This window comes from Platichthys flesus, chromosome 19 (genome assembly GCF_949316205.1).
Source record: "Platichthys flesus chromosome 19, fPlaFle2.1, whole genome shotgun sequence".
NCBI lineage: Eukaryota > Metazoa > Chordata > Actinopteri > Pleuronectiformes > Pleuronectidae > Platichthys > Platichthys flesus.
The window spans coordinates 13,505,883-13,520,532 of NC_084963.1; the positions used below are offsets into that span (position 1 = coordinate 13,505,883).

Sequence of the window (14,650 nt, forward strand, 5' to 3'; positions counted from 1 at the left end):
AAAATTATTAGTTACACATACTCTAAAATTAGAATGTCATTTTGGTACTCAATATGTTTAAGCAAGGAGAACTTCTTAACAGATTTTAAGTTTACACTACTCAATCCAGTTGATTAATTTGAGCATTCGGGTTAACAGTGTACTTTGAAAAAGCACTTCAAGAGGGGGATGCTTTCAAAAATAAAAATAAATAGATTTTTTGCGCTGGCAGGTTGTTTCAATTGTTTGGAGTTTATCTGTCCAAACAATTGAAACAACAATTGTTGTGTTTTTTCTGTCTACATATGATCCCAGACTGACTCCAGTGGGACTCTTGTGTTTGGAGATAGTTCTTTAAGACTCTGGCTGTATGTTTGAGGGGTGAAGATGAATCTAAACATCTGAGGTGGCTAAAACTTTTGCTGAGCACTGCAGATTATTCAGAACAGTTAACAGAACAGAGTCAAACCTACATATAATATCATGAAGCAAAATATATTTTTGGGATGGACAACAAATTACAATGGATTAACCGTAACCCTCCAACTGTATCATACCTGTCTCCAACAAGTTTGGTTTCTATACAAGTAATTTAAATTTGAAAATGGCAAATCTGTTAAACCACGCAACACCAGATCCCATGCATGGCAGCAAATTCAAGTATTTTTAAAACTTCTATAATAATGATTAGGCTCCTGCAGGTTAGGTCCAGGATGGCTTTTGTTGAAATCCAATTTGTGGAAACTTCACAGGGAGGGCTCCGTATGCAAACACCCAGCTCTGGTGTCAAACTCCATGGACATTGCACACTCTACCGTCCACCTCGGCCACCTCTCTATGTTTTTCTGTAAACATCGTCCAGGCAGGAATTAAGCTGTTTGACACTCATTGGGAAAAGTAATGAGTATTACTTAAAAGTACTTTGTAGGGGGCAGGGTAGATTTGATTCATCCCCAGCGTGTGCACCTGCATATCATCAGTCAGTCCTGGTTTGGGTGTTTTCTTTCTCTCTCTGACAAAAGCGCTGATACTCATTACCCATTAGGCTCTCACTCTAACTGTGATTTGTGTTGACCGGTTGTGTTCTTTGTGGTACCAAGAGGGGAAGTCACTGTGAGGACCACATCGGTCTTCTCAGTGATGGCTGATCGAACGCAGTGTGGGAGGAGGAGGGAGATCTCTCATTCTCTCATCCCAGGCTAGAGCACGTCAGCGCAGACCCTCCTCCTGCTCCTCCTCCCGCTCCTCCTCCGAGCCGCACCGCCGTAGTCAGCGAGGCAGCCAGACTGTCAGGGCTTTGACACAGCTGCCCTACTCCCTGCTGCACTGACTGCTCAGCCCCCCCACACTCTCCATGCCCCACTATTTTCTCCTCCGCCCGGCTCCTCTCAAACACATGTCCACAAACCCAATTTGCCCGGCGCACTCCTCGGTGAGCACCGGTGCAACGGGCAGGAGCTAAAGAGGTAAAAGGGGTAAAAGCTGCACAGCTAAACAGAACGGGAAAGATGGAGAGATGGAGAGAGGAAGAGCAAAGGCAAAGGACTGGAACGGTTACACTAGATAGAATTTGGAAGCAAACAAAAAAAAATACAGGGGGAGGAGAGTGCAAAAGAGAAAATAAGAGAGAGGGAGTGATAGCTGTGTCCCCGGAGAGGCATAGAGGCATAGGCGTCGACTACCGTATAGAGACAGATAAAGCCCCATTAACTGCTGCTTCCAGCTGCTTTCTCAGGCTCTGCCACCACATGACTCCCCCTTGATGTTTGTTTATCTTTCTTCTTATTTATTCCCCTAATTGCTGCATCTCTGCTGTCTAAAACAGGCAATCCTGCGATCATTAAAGACACACGGCCGCCATGACTTCACAGAGACCGGCTGCAGGCAGAACGGACAGACCGAGACACAAAGTCGGCCGAGCCCGGACACCGAAACCGTTGTTTTATCTGCCGTTTAGATAATTGCCACGGGTCATTAGATCCAAAAGATGGAGAGAGCTTACAGACGTGTAGCTAACACATGTATGATGTTACTGTACGAGATCTAACACGTGCCAGCAGTTTTTTCAAACGCTTACTTTTACACCCAATGGATTTGTCTCATCTGTTGGGGGACACTGGAATATTTTAGTGGCAACATCTTTTTCTGTAAACGAAAATGACGTCTTGCTTCACTCGGAGGTAGTGAAGAGGTGTTCGTAGTGAAAGTTAAAAACCACATTTTCTTCAACCTTGATTAATGTTTGAGTTACTCAAACATTATCATAAAATCTTGCTATATTTACTATAAGTGGATATTTTGTCACAAGAAAAAGGAAGAATAAATAAAACACATTGTCACTGAATGTTTTGAGCACTGTTTTTCTACGAGCAGTTCTTTGAAATGTGATGCTCATTTTGAAACAATCCTACCTTCCAAGAGACAGGGATGCTTAACTAAATCATTTATGAAAAAATGTTTTCCTCCGAACAGTATTTGAGAGGAAAATGATAAACACAATAATTGAACTTTTGCAATATAGCTGGTGATAGTCAGATCTGATCAGGAATGATTCATTAATAAATGATTAGTAAGCAGAATTCATCATAAATGACAGAGATCAAAGTAAAGGTTTTGGCAGGGACCAAGGGTAAACTCTCGCCTCACAGCAAGAGGGTTCTTGGTTTGAATCCCGGTTGGACGGAGCCTTTCAGTGTGGAGTTTGCATGTTCTCCCTGTGACTGCAGGAGTTTTGGTAATAGGTTATAAGAGACTTTACATTGTCCGTAGTTGTGAACGGTTGTTCGACTCTATATATTGGAACTGGGTTGGTCGTCCATCGTCTGATATGATTGGCTCCAATTTTAACAGTCTTTTCTAGATTGACAATCTACTGTAAAGTCAATAATTGAAATAATAAGCCTTTGGTTTGTGTGGCTATGCTTTAAATTCTTGTTTACTGCCTGTAGCAGTCGACACGATGTCGCTTCCAGCAGAACTCTGGCACCTGTATCATGAAAACACACCTGCTGTTACCACAGGTGTTGCCAGTTCTGTAACCAGTGGTCAGGGTTATATCTTTAAAAAGAGTTTTCTTGTCAACACATAGTTATGCTTGCATTCAGTGTTTTTAGCGTAAACAGATTCTGTGTTTCTCTCAGGTATGACAAATGTGCTGAAGGCATGTCCTTCCTCATCAGTCATCTTCTGCTTTATTGTTGAAACACACATTGTTTACATCCATCTTAATTAGTCAGCAGTCTTAATCCTCACCGTGTTTGCTGCCACATAGCTGCCTGTCTTTGCACATTATCGCCACCTGTCTGTCAGTGGATCACTGTGAAATCATCACGGAAACATGATCCATGTCATTTTCATCCACTCATTAAAAAACGTTTTACGGTAACAGTCTGATAAACACAAGTATTGGCCCATAATTACGTCAGCTAAAAAAAAAAGAAACTTGTGTATCCCTTATTTTCTTGGACTCTCTCTCTCTCTCTCGTGCTCTTCTTTGTCTCGCCCTTCTTTGTCTCCGTCTTTGCTCACCTTCTCTCATTTCATCCCTCTCACTCTCTCCCTCTAAGTAAACAGATAGGGCTGTGATGGATCCAGCTGTCCCGCCTTAACTTCCTTCAGCTCAGAGCTGCCACTCCCCCATTGATAACTCTGCAGTGAATGCAGACATCTTGCACATTAACACATGATTGTGCCCATGTATTATTTGTGTGTGGTGGGACTGAGGAGAGGGATCGGGGAAAATCCCAGTGCAAGCTGTCACCCGAAAGAGAGAGAGAAAAAGAGGCCTAGCACTTTGAAAGTCAGTGTCACGTCAGTCATGTGGAAGGAGTGCAGGGCCAGAGAGTAGTCTTGGTCTTGGAAAAGCAGGTCAGAGGATAAAGTGTCTGCAAAGATTCGACCTGCAAGACGGTGCAACTCAAAACTAATGATTAAAGTAGCCGAGGACTTAGTTAATATTAGCTCATTGTTATTTCACTGTGGTGACCTTGGAATGCCTCTTGACATGCAGGCTTTAATGTCAGGGTATCTCAGGTAATTGACATTTCCATTTCCTCTGCTAAGCTGCAGCCATTAGGCCTGCAAGACGCGAACTGCAACGGAGTATACCTAGACAATCACTCTGCTCTTCAGTATGGATTTTAAACTACAACTTGTAGTCGCACTCAGCGGCGCTTCCACTTTTAAGACGAGACAGATACGATTTATCACTGAAGATGCAGGAGACATGAAGCAGTGATATGTTCAGCGCTGTCAGTCACTCAGCGCAGGCATTAGTCACCGGGCCTCTGCTTCCCTGATCTGTTGTCTGTCATCGGCGCGCTCAGAGAAATGCATCACAATCACACCGAGGCAGGAAACCGTGCACGCTCACACACCTGTCTCATTTCACACACACTCGCTCCCGCGAACGCGCGCAGTTTTTTTCTCCATGAAAAAGAGATGTTCAATTTCCCTCCTTGCTAAGTGGACAGCTCGTGTCCTTCAGGAAGAATGCAGGTAACAAGGCCTTGCCGGTGAATGCATTCTCCCTGGCACGTCCTGTCAGCTCGTCTGTGTGATCAGAGAGAAACGTGGGTAATTTATAGGACTGAGAGCAACAGTGTGATATCACACACAACTCACCGTGATCAACCGTCCCCATTTTTGTCCTGTAAAGATTACCGGGTGTTTCTTACTTCCAGTCGTTGTTATTCTGTATGTAAAGTAATGCTGTGAAAGTAGGGTTGCCGCTGACAGGCTGACAGCATAAACCAAAATAAAATTTTAAAAAGAAAAACTGATGAGAAAGCAGAGATTAGTCTGAGGAAGGAAGATTGAAGCAGTCATCTCTCCAGAATACATGGGCCATTCTTTGAATATTTGATGCAGACGGATGGCTGTTCACTCCAGTGGAACAAACTGGATTGGAGTCCAGTCGCTCATCTGGAAAAGGCTGTAATTTAAAGTCGTAGCTGCCGAGTGTCCTTAAGATCCTCATTTCCTTCCCGGCAGAACTCCAACCTCGGGATCAGCCCACCTGGGCCCGTGCACACAGACAGGTTTATAAATGCGAGAGAGCTAATACATAAACACACACTCAAAGGCACTTCAACTTCACAGGCAGTAATTGTAAACTAAAGTGGTAGCATTGGGTAGATAGCGAGTAAATGCGTTTACCAAGAATCACGGACCCACAATATTTTTAGAGCGTGTGTTCGTTTTCTGTTTTTAGCAAACACCCTGCATAGCGGAGAGAAAGAGGAAACAGAGATAGCAACATTTGCATGTCCCTTATTTTAAAATGAATGAAAACTAAATAAAATATTAAACCGAAAAAGATAAAAATTGACATGTTGTGTAAGGATAATAAAAGCCTGAAAATATAATGATCAATTAACCAAGCAGCAACTTATGATTTGTGTTGTTATCAATTTATTGGCTGATTACTAGCTTCTATAAATGTATAAATTTAAAATGATGGTGAAAGAAAATACTACAATTTATTCACTGACAGTCCAGTCATCACCTTTTGAAATAATCTTAAAATAGCTTTATGACATATATGATTCCTGCTAAACGACTGAACCAGTAATCAACAGCTTCGATTCTACATTTTGGTCGATCAATTCTGTTGTCTCTTTTCACATTTTGTTAAAACAGTTTGATTCATTGCTGTTACTTTACTCAGCCAGACTGTAAAGAGTCGAGCTTCCATCATCAAATGCCCCGGAATCAGATGGACTGGCAACTGAACAAACTCCACACATCAAAGTAGAAATGGACGCTGAAGCTTTGCCAGGGACTTCAGAGAGAAATACATTGGAGCCAAAGCAGACACTGTAACACTGTAAACTTAACATTGTAACTCTGATGTTTTGCTCAATATAAATGTGTTTCTAAGTGTGCTTCAACTCTCATGCATTATACAGCCACAACACTAATGCAATACAACATAAACGCAGATAAAGTACACTCACTCAGGTACAACGAAATCTACTGTCTTCTTGTTCTTTTAGTTATACAGTGTACTTTACAGTTTCCGCTCAGTGAGCTAAAAATGACCTAATGCTCGTTTTTTTGTATAACATCTATAATCTTAATATATTTTGACATCTATTACCATCATGCAATTTACTCACAAGATGTATGAGCCCTGTCTGAGTGTCAGACCTTCAATAGTCAATACTTGCAGTTGTTCTGACTCCCACCAGTCGGTTTGAAGCCTTTTGTATGAGAGGTGAAATGTCTCAAAATCCTCTAGAAAGTCTAGTTACCTCAATGAAACACCTTCTGGATGACATAGAATCTTCACTGATCTATTTGCTTTTGTCTTGTATAGCAATTGCTCCCCTAACTTGCATCTGTATGTGGTAATGGTGGGAAACACACCCACGTTTTTTGTCACCTCACATGTGTTACCTTTCTTTTCTCCTCTGTTTTAAAGGTGTAAGTGTAACCTCCATGCCTCCCTGTGCCTGCTGCAAGAAGGGAACCTCCAGTGCCAGTGTGAACACAACACCACGGGCCAGGACTGCCAGCGCTGCAGGAAGGGCTTCAAAGCCAAGTCCTGGAAGGCCGGTTCCTACCTGCCGGTGCCCAACGGAACCCCCAACACCTGTACGTACCCAGAATATGTTCATCTGCTCCTACTGTGTTCATCCAGCTCCTCAATGTGACTCACACACTTAGATAAAATACTGCTAAGTCCTTTTCGACACATTCACTATGGGCTGCTTTACCTTTAAGTACAACTTGTCTTTGTCTGAATCCACACCAAAGACATGCTCGACACATTACAGATCTCAGGATGATTCAATCTATTTGTCAAGGAAAATGGATATTTTGAAAAACACTTTCTTGTTGATAAATAGATACTAATACTACTAATAATACTACTCACATGTGTGTACGGTTGAAGCTCTAGCAAGCACCTGGGTCGCTGAGCTTATAGCACAAAGACTGGGGACAGTGGAAAAGAGCGAGCCTGCTTTAGTTGCAATACAATCTTATTTGCCGGCGAACACCTCTACTTCTCCCTTCCAAATCTCAGTTCTTCCTGAGTTTGCTGCCGCTCGTCTGGCAACTGCTTAGAGCCAAGAAATGAGAAACGATCTAGTAGATAATCCCACGTAAAACAGCAATTTGTGGCGCCTACACTTTTGTACACATGAAACTAATGCGATATAATGCGTTCATTTATGAGCTTTATAGATGCTAGTGGGCAGGTTATCTCACTGTAAGAAAATCCAATGGAAACTTTAGAGCAACAGTGTCCATTTCCCCTGGTTTGCAGTTCTTGTGCTAAGCTAATCGAAACAGCTGCAGACATGGGAGTGGTATCAATCTTTTAAACGAGTTAACGTAATCTATTGTTCATATAAAAACATGAATAAGTCCAGCCTCAAGAATGTGATAGGACATTATCAGCTGATGAAATCTGCAAATTGATACATTGGTCAGGCTTTAGTTTGGTCCATTAGTATAGTTATGCTATCACGCTATCTTGATATCCAATGATGGATAAGCAATAGCTCCAGTACCGCAGTTCTGTGCTGATTGGAAGCTATAGAGTAAAGACTGATCTAAATCATACTCAAGCCTCCTAGCATGGGCAGTAAACTGGTCTGAGGGAGACACGTGACTCTGACAAGAGAAAAACTGTGATAGCTGAGAGCAGTGGCATCATGATGAGCCAATGGGAACAATTTATTCTCACAGTGAAAATGTTATTCATTTAATTATTCACATTCTCTTTAATCTCTTATTCTACTCTAGATTTTGTAAGTCTGACGAACTGAGTCTGTCTTGTGACTACAATAAAAATTGTTTTTATTTATTTATTCTAACTCAGCGGTGACATCGTATTTTTGTCTGGGATTTCTCATCACATTGAGGTCTGTAAAATGGTCCTGGAGAGAGACAGAGAAAAAAAGACAGGAGACTTTGATCCATCTGAGTTGTCGTCACCTCGCCAGTGCAGAGAGCAGATCCCAGTTCTGTACCAGCGGGGGGTGTGCGTGGGGGGGAAATCCTCTTGGAGAGTGTAGCCAGCTACAGTAGCTAGCTATGATAAAATAATAATCTAGGGCAGCCACTCCCTAGTTTTTCTCCTTTAAAAAATAAGAAGGAGAGGCATACACGCACAGACACACACAGGCAGATATGCACAATCACGCACACCTGTACCTGCACACGTACTGCAGAGAATGGCTCTATGGTCAGCCCTTTCTTTTTCCATCGTGCTGTTGTTTCAAGCCCACTTCTAATGGCACTGACACACACCTTCAGAGCCCATCACCACCCTTTTAAAGTCCTGAATCCCATTAGTGGAATTTAAAAATTAAAATGTTTGCAACTTTCTCGGTTGAAATATCCCACAAAATGGCCATGGCTCATGAAACAGTTTGGTCTCTGCAGATTGCATTATGCATGCCGAGCTAAGCTAACTATAAATACAATCGGGGAAAAATATGCAAGACAGGCAAAAAGTTTTGATTCAGGCGCCTCGGAGTGGTAGCTGGCGCTCTCTTAAAACATACATATATGATGAGGACCTCCGAATGTGCGGGTTTGGTAAGAAGTTACAGGTTAAATAAGAGGCGGTGCACACCCAGTAATTACTCCAGCACATTGGCAGGTGGTCCACAACAAAGCCAATATTTTGCAGAACAGCTCTTAAGCTCTCTCTGCCACCTCAGTCTGATGAATGAGACAGAGTCAAGTCTTTAGGCAAATTGAATGCATAAATAAACAAGCTCTCATCTCCTCTTCCTTTTCCTATTCTCTTTCAGGTACGATTGCTGGCTCCCCCTCCGGTTCTAGTAAGTAATAATGCAAAGCGAAGCAGAAGAGGTGGTATTCCTCTCTCTCCCTCTTCCACGCTCTCTGTCTCTCTCTCTCTCTCTCTCTCCATCTTGTCTCTCTCCCCTTTGTTGCCTTTGTTTTTGAACTTTACGTTTTAACCCCTCCCGTGCCTCCTGTGCGTCTCCTAAACGCCCCCTCTCTGCTGTGATGTTCAGCTGACTCTTGTCAGTCATTTTTCTTTTCCCCATCCTCTCCTCGCAGCGCTACAGCTTGGGCCCTGTGTTCTTCATTATTAATAGGCCTCTCCGTCACCATGTCCTTTCATCACAGCACATCGCACTAACCTGCGCAGGAGGAATTCTTCCACAGTTGTGCTTTTCCTTATTGAGACTAAGGACAGTGGTGTTGATGGATTGAAAAAAAGTATGATGAGAGCCGGTTGGGTGGCGGACGGAGCGGCAAAGATGCCGAAAGAGAGAGGAATGAGAGAGAGAAGGATGTGGGCATATGTTAGTGTGGAGTAATGCAGTGTGATTCCGGGTGAGGAGCTCGGGGAGGCAGGAATAAAAGGGAATTTGATTAGGGATTCTCTCTGTGGAGAGGCTCTCAGCCTCCGAGCTGTTAGACAGAAACGATCGGCAAAGTGGCAACATCAACCCTGACAGCACTGGGCTTTTCTCCACATGGCCCACCAGTAAAAGGCTGATGCATGGACAGACTCAGCAATTGGACTGCACTGCAGAGTTCTGCTTTTAAAAGGTCTCCCTTCACAATTAAATACAATTGTGCAGTTGTCTGTAAAAGATTTGTGGGTCGGTTTATCCAAGAAGGATTTAGCTAATGGAATGATAATTCTTTAGTTGGTTGTGTTTCAGGTTACTACAGATTTAGTTTCTGTTTGTTGATACAGATTTCTACCGTTGTTGTTAAATATAAACTTCATGTTAGATATTTGCTGTCCCTGAAGATGAGGCAGAGGGTGAAGCTGAAGGTGAAACACAGGATGGGGCTGAAGGTGAACCAGAGAGCACCACCAGCATCTCAGAAGGTGAACGGCTCCAAGCTGTTTCCCATGAGCCCTTTAGAGCCCCTCAGGAAAGTAGCTTAGCAAGAGGTAGAATGCATCAAATTAGATTTGCTTCATACCCTACTGCAGTAGAATTAATTCCCAGTAGGGCTGGGCGATAAAAGGACCTCGATCACAGATAATTACTAGAACATCGATGATAAACTGATGAGTAATTTTCTATAAATGTAACTCTTCTGTATTCGGGCCAATCCTGAGTTTCCATGACATCAAGGATTTGGAAGTGGTTTAGATTTCTGTAGCTGGATAAACAGCAGAGAGACAACTGCATGATATCTTCATTTGCCAAAACAAAACCTTTTCCACTACTTAAAAAGGTAAGAACATCTTACAGAGCACAAAAAGAGACAAAGTCTGCCAGAGATCAACCAGCCAGCTCAAGAACAGGACTCTTATGGTGGATGAGCATTAATTAAAATCCCTGCAGCAGTTGACCTGTCTGCCTTTTCAGTTACTACTCCTACTACTCCAGTTTCTATACATTTTTTTTATATATTAGTGGATTGAGTTATAACCTCCTACCTAGAAATTAAAACGTCCCACAGTTTTCGTGATAAAATATGTTTAACTCCTTCCTCATTAATGATGTTTGATATATAAATGGATATAATATAATTACTAATTTAATATGTAGAACAATTTTGTAATACAATCGTTCTTGTATCACCCAGCCCTATTTGACAACTGTAGTTACTTTGTAGATAAGGATTTTAAGCACTGCAGAAATAAAAAGTATTTTTTGTCTTTTAGTAGTCTGGTCTAGTTTAATAAAATGTTTGTTTTTTCTGGTGAGGAGTTAGAGAGACAACTTATACCACTCTCACGTCCATTAAATATAAGCTTTGCCGAATACTCAGCAGCTGTTGAAAAAAGGTTAGAACAAACCAAGTGTGTTAAGCATTTTTGTTACAATTGGACAGAGAGTTGGGCCAACTTCTCATCTCTGTGCTAAGCTAAGCTAATCAGCATCTGGCTGGAGCCTTATATTTAATGGACAGACATGTGAGTGGTATAAATCCTGTCATCCAACTTTTGGCAAGAAAGCCAATAAGCATATGTCCTCATATTTCCCTCTATTCATTTAAACTTGTTTGGTCGAATAGGTTTGAAGAATCAAACTAGACTTAACTGTGTTTTTATGTGCAATGCAAGACAAAACCTTCCGTGACTGTGCGTTTGTGAAAAATATATTTTTTTAATCATTTATAATAATGTATAAAAACTCTATATCAAAAGATATAGTATCTGTATTTTTACAGAAAAAAAAGTATTATGGTGATGAATATATTGTAAATTGCAGGACTTTCCTGAAGTATTTTTGCCGTTCGGTATTTCACCCAAATAAGTAATGGAATACTTTTTTTTGACCACATCTGAACGGATGATACAGTGACTCTGAACTGGACACTTGAAAATTATAATGCGTGCCCCCGTGCTCAATGACGCTGACAACCAGTGCATTATTTGTCTTTGTATACATCATACATAATTCATCCTGCAACTTACTGGAGGTCTTCTGACGTACATGGGCTGTTTCCTTGGCCGTACATGTCTCTGGTGGTAAAGTCAGATGTGGGCTGTCCCGTTTCTGAGAGAGTGGGCATCAAACTATACAAACATTCAGACTTTATTTGTTCTGACTGACTGACTTTAATGCAGCCTGGGATGGATGTGAACAGATTCTGTCAGCTGCTTGAATGTACAGTAAAGTGGTCCTCAAACCCCAGAATGCTAAATATAAACCTGCCATCTTGGTAGGCAGCGAACTTTGTGTTCCTCCACAAAAGCACTTAAGACGTGGGAGGATTTCGGCAACGCTGTGATGTCGTCAAAAATTTTTTTTTTCCTGAAGGAAATCCATTAAGGGCGTTTGCAGAACAGCACAGCACTTTTGTCATTTGGCTGACATCAGTAGGGAAAGTCAAAGATTTGCTGATTAGCTGTGATTGAGTATGGGCTGAAAGAAGCTTTAATGCTGTATAAATATCTCTTCCTTAAGTCTGTTGTGATGAACACAAACGTTACAGAATATCACGTTTACATTTATGTTTCTTTGCATATGTAATAAGATCATTTAAATATTATATTACACCCATTATAGAGCTGAATCAATCAGATATTTTCTGTTGAGCTCTTAATCGTTTGATTTACAAAATACCACCAAATGATGAAACAGAGAAATCATGTGAGACCCATAGGTCAACATTTAAAACCAGACATTTGCACAACAAAATCTTATTTGAGTGCAGACACACAGTTCTGAGCAGGCATATAGCAGCGGCTATTTGAGCAGGGTTCTGTGGAACGTATTACACAATTTGAACAAAAAATTAAAAAATAATGCTCTCAAAATGAAAGACCAGGCTTTTAAAACCAGACATTTGCACAACAAAATCTTATTTGAGTGCAGACACACAGTACTGAGCAGGCATATAGCAGCGGCTATTTGAGCAGGGTTATGTGGAACGTATTACACAATTTGAACACAAAATCAAAAAATAATGCTCTCAAAATGAAAGACCAGGCTCTAGCATAGGAATAAGAAAGAAATGCCATAGATCATACTCATTTAGATGTATTTGTGTCTCTTTTATTTAAAATGTAAGGTATTTTGCTTGAACCTGACCCTGATTTGAGCAAACCCCTTGTTATCTGTGTACGTGCGTGTGTGTAAATTTGTGGTCGGCATATGGTGCATTTCAGTGAAACCTATAAATCATCCTCATCCCCCTCTTTTCCTCCTGGGGATCTGAGATCTTAGGTTCCATTCTCACAGAGTGGCCGCCACTACTGTTTGTACATACACACACAGTGTCCCACACACATTCTTATACTTATTGAGGACTTTCATTAGCAAAATGCTTGCCCTAGCCCCTTACCCTAACTTTAACCTACTTCTTACCCTAACCCTAAACCAAGTCTTAACCCTTAAGGCCGGCACATGCTGTGCAACTGCGTCGGCGGCTTTTCACGCAGCTGTGTCGCAGGACTCTTTGTCATTCATGCTTCCCCAAGCTTCCCCAAGCGTTGCGCCTCTTACAAAGCAATTCCCCGGCAGAACACTAGGCGGAGTAATGTTTTTTATCAAGACGACCTTAGAGACGCCTTCTTTTTTCTTCGTTTATTGTTTATTTACATAGCCACTGCGGCTCCTCGTAGCCTCTTTCTGGTGGACAAATCAGCCAGTCAGTGACGAGTTATACAAGTGATCATACTATCGGATCTCTTCTGCCAAGTGCTCTTCTATTTGGTCCATATTCGTTCTTCTAAATCTTCCGTGATTTCTGCCAGTATTGTGGGGCATGAAACCGGAAACTAGACTCCGGACGGGATGTGGTAAGCAGACCAATCACAAGCCTTGCGGGCTGCGTGAGGCTCGCGTCGTTTTGTCGTGTAGTTAGAAAAATTGGGCGACGCACGTAAGAAGAGATATATAAGCACGTAATGGTCCCGGAAGGGCTCTTGCGCTTGCGGGCCCGTGAAAACGCAGAAGCATGCGCCGGCCTTTAAACAGTCCATTGGAAAAGTGGGGACCGGTGAAAATGTCCTCACTTTCCCAAAATGTCTTCCCTCTATAAGATCTATGCTTAAAATGGTCCTCAAGTATAAGTACAAGTACACACACTCACAGATACCCTTTTTTGCATAACTGAAGGTCCTGTGACATTAGTAACGGGATGCATTATGTTCATTCAATTATTTATCTGGAATACCTGTAGTATCAGTTTTATTGCTTGACTGGATGTAGCAGTAAACGTTGTTTTAGACAAGAATTGTCTATATGGGGCTTTTGGTTTGGCATGCATGTAGACAGAACTTTTTGTGTGTGAGGAACTTTTTCCGTGAGTGCAGTGTAAACCCAGTAGACTCTAGCTAACAATTCAAACTGGGCCAAAAGCAACAGCAAATGGAGTGCCGCTCAGCAGCAATCTTCTGTCCAAACCCGAAAGAGCCCAAGAGCAAACTTACAGAGTTCGACCTGAACACAACAGGCATTCTGCATTTTGTGTAAAACACGCGCCACACGCCCCATTTTCTCCCCAATTACAGGCGCGGGCAAGGTGATTTGAACCTGATTATCATTTCAAAGTTTGTCTTTGAACCCAGCACGGCCGGATCAGGTTGCCACACTTTAATAAGAAATGCCATAGGTGTTTCTATAGCAGCAGAAAAGCGTCACAGGTTTTAAAGACGTGCTTGAGCCCTGTAATCAACTTTTATTAAATGTACTATATCCTCTTAAATGCTTTCATAGATGCGTTTGAAGTTTTAAATATCACAGCAGCACATGTAAAGAGGTTGTTGACTTCATCAGTGAACTGTGTAGAAGTGTTAAAGCAGCCTGGGATTAGATTTTTCAATTTATCATCTTCATTAGGTTGGTTATATAAAATCATAATTTTCAGCAGCTTTTCCAGGAACACAAAATGCAAATCTCAGTTTAGAGTTTGTTACTGTGTAATTTCACACTAAATATAGATTATAAGATTTTTGATTGAGGTCTGTGTCGCCCAAGCAGATGCAACTGGATAAACATTACAACATCGTTCAGGTTGGACTTCATGTCATAGCAATCGCGATGCTTTGTCATGTCCCTGGCCCAGTTAAGTCAGTGAGCATGCTCAGATGAGGATTAGCGATCTGTTGGCGAGAGAGTCTGATCCACAGTGCCTGCCGCCCATTGGTCATCTGGACAGATGGGCGTTTAGCGAGTAGGGGGAGGGGAGGTCAGAGGAACCAAATCCTAAAACCCGGTCATCTGCCTATCCAGCCACCCTTGACCCCACATCACCCCGCTTC

General features: G+C 42.0%; 1 protein-coding gene across 1 annotated transcript in view; it reads left to right on the top strand.

The window, feature by feature from the left end:
• ntng2b (netrin g2b) overlaps positions 1-14,650 on the top strand; it is a 75,615-nt gene that overhangs the window by 39,295 nt on the left and 21,670 nt on the right. The window contains exons 4-5 of the mRNA XM_062413207.1: positions 6,404-6,576; positions 8,751-8,780. Coding sequence (XP_062269191.1) covers positions 6,404-6,576; positions 8,751-8,780 — 203 coding nt within the window. The remainder of the gene's footprint in view (positions 1-6,403; positions 6,577-8,750; positions 8,781-14,650) is intronic.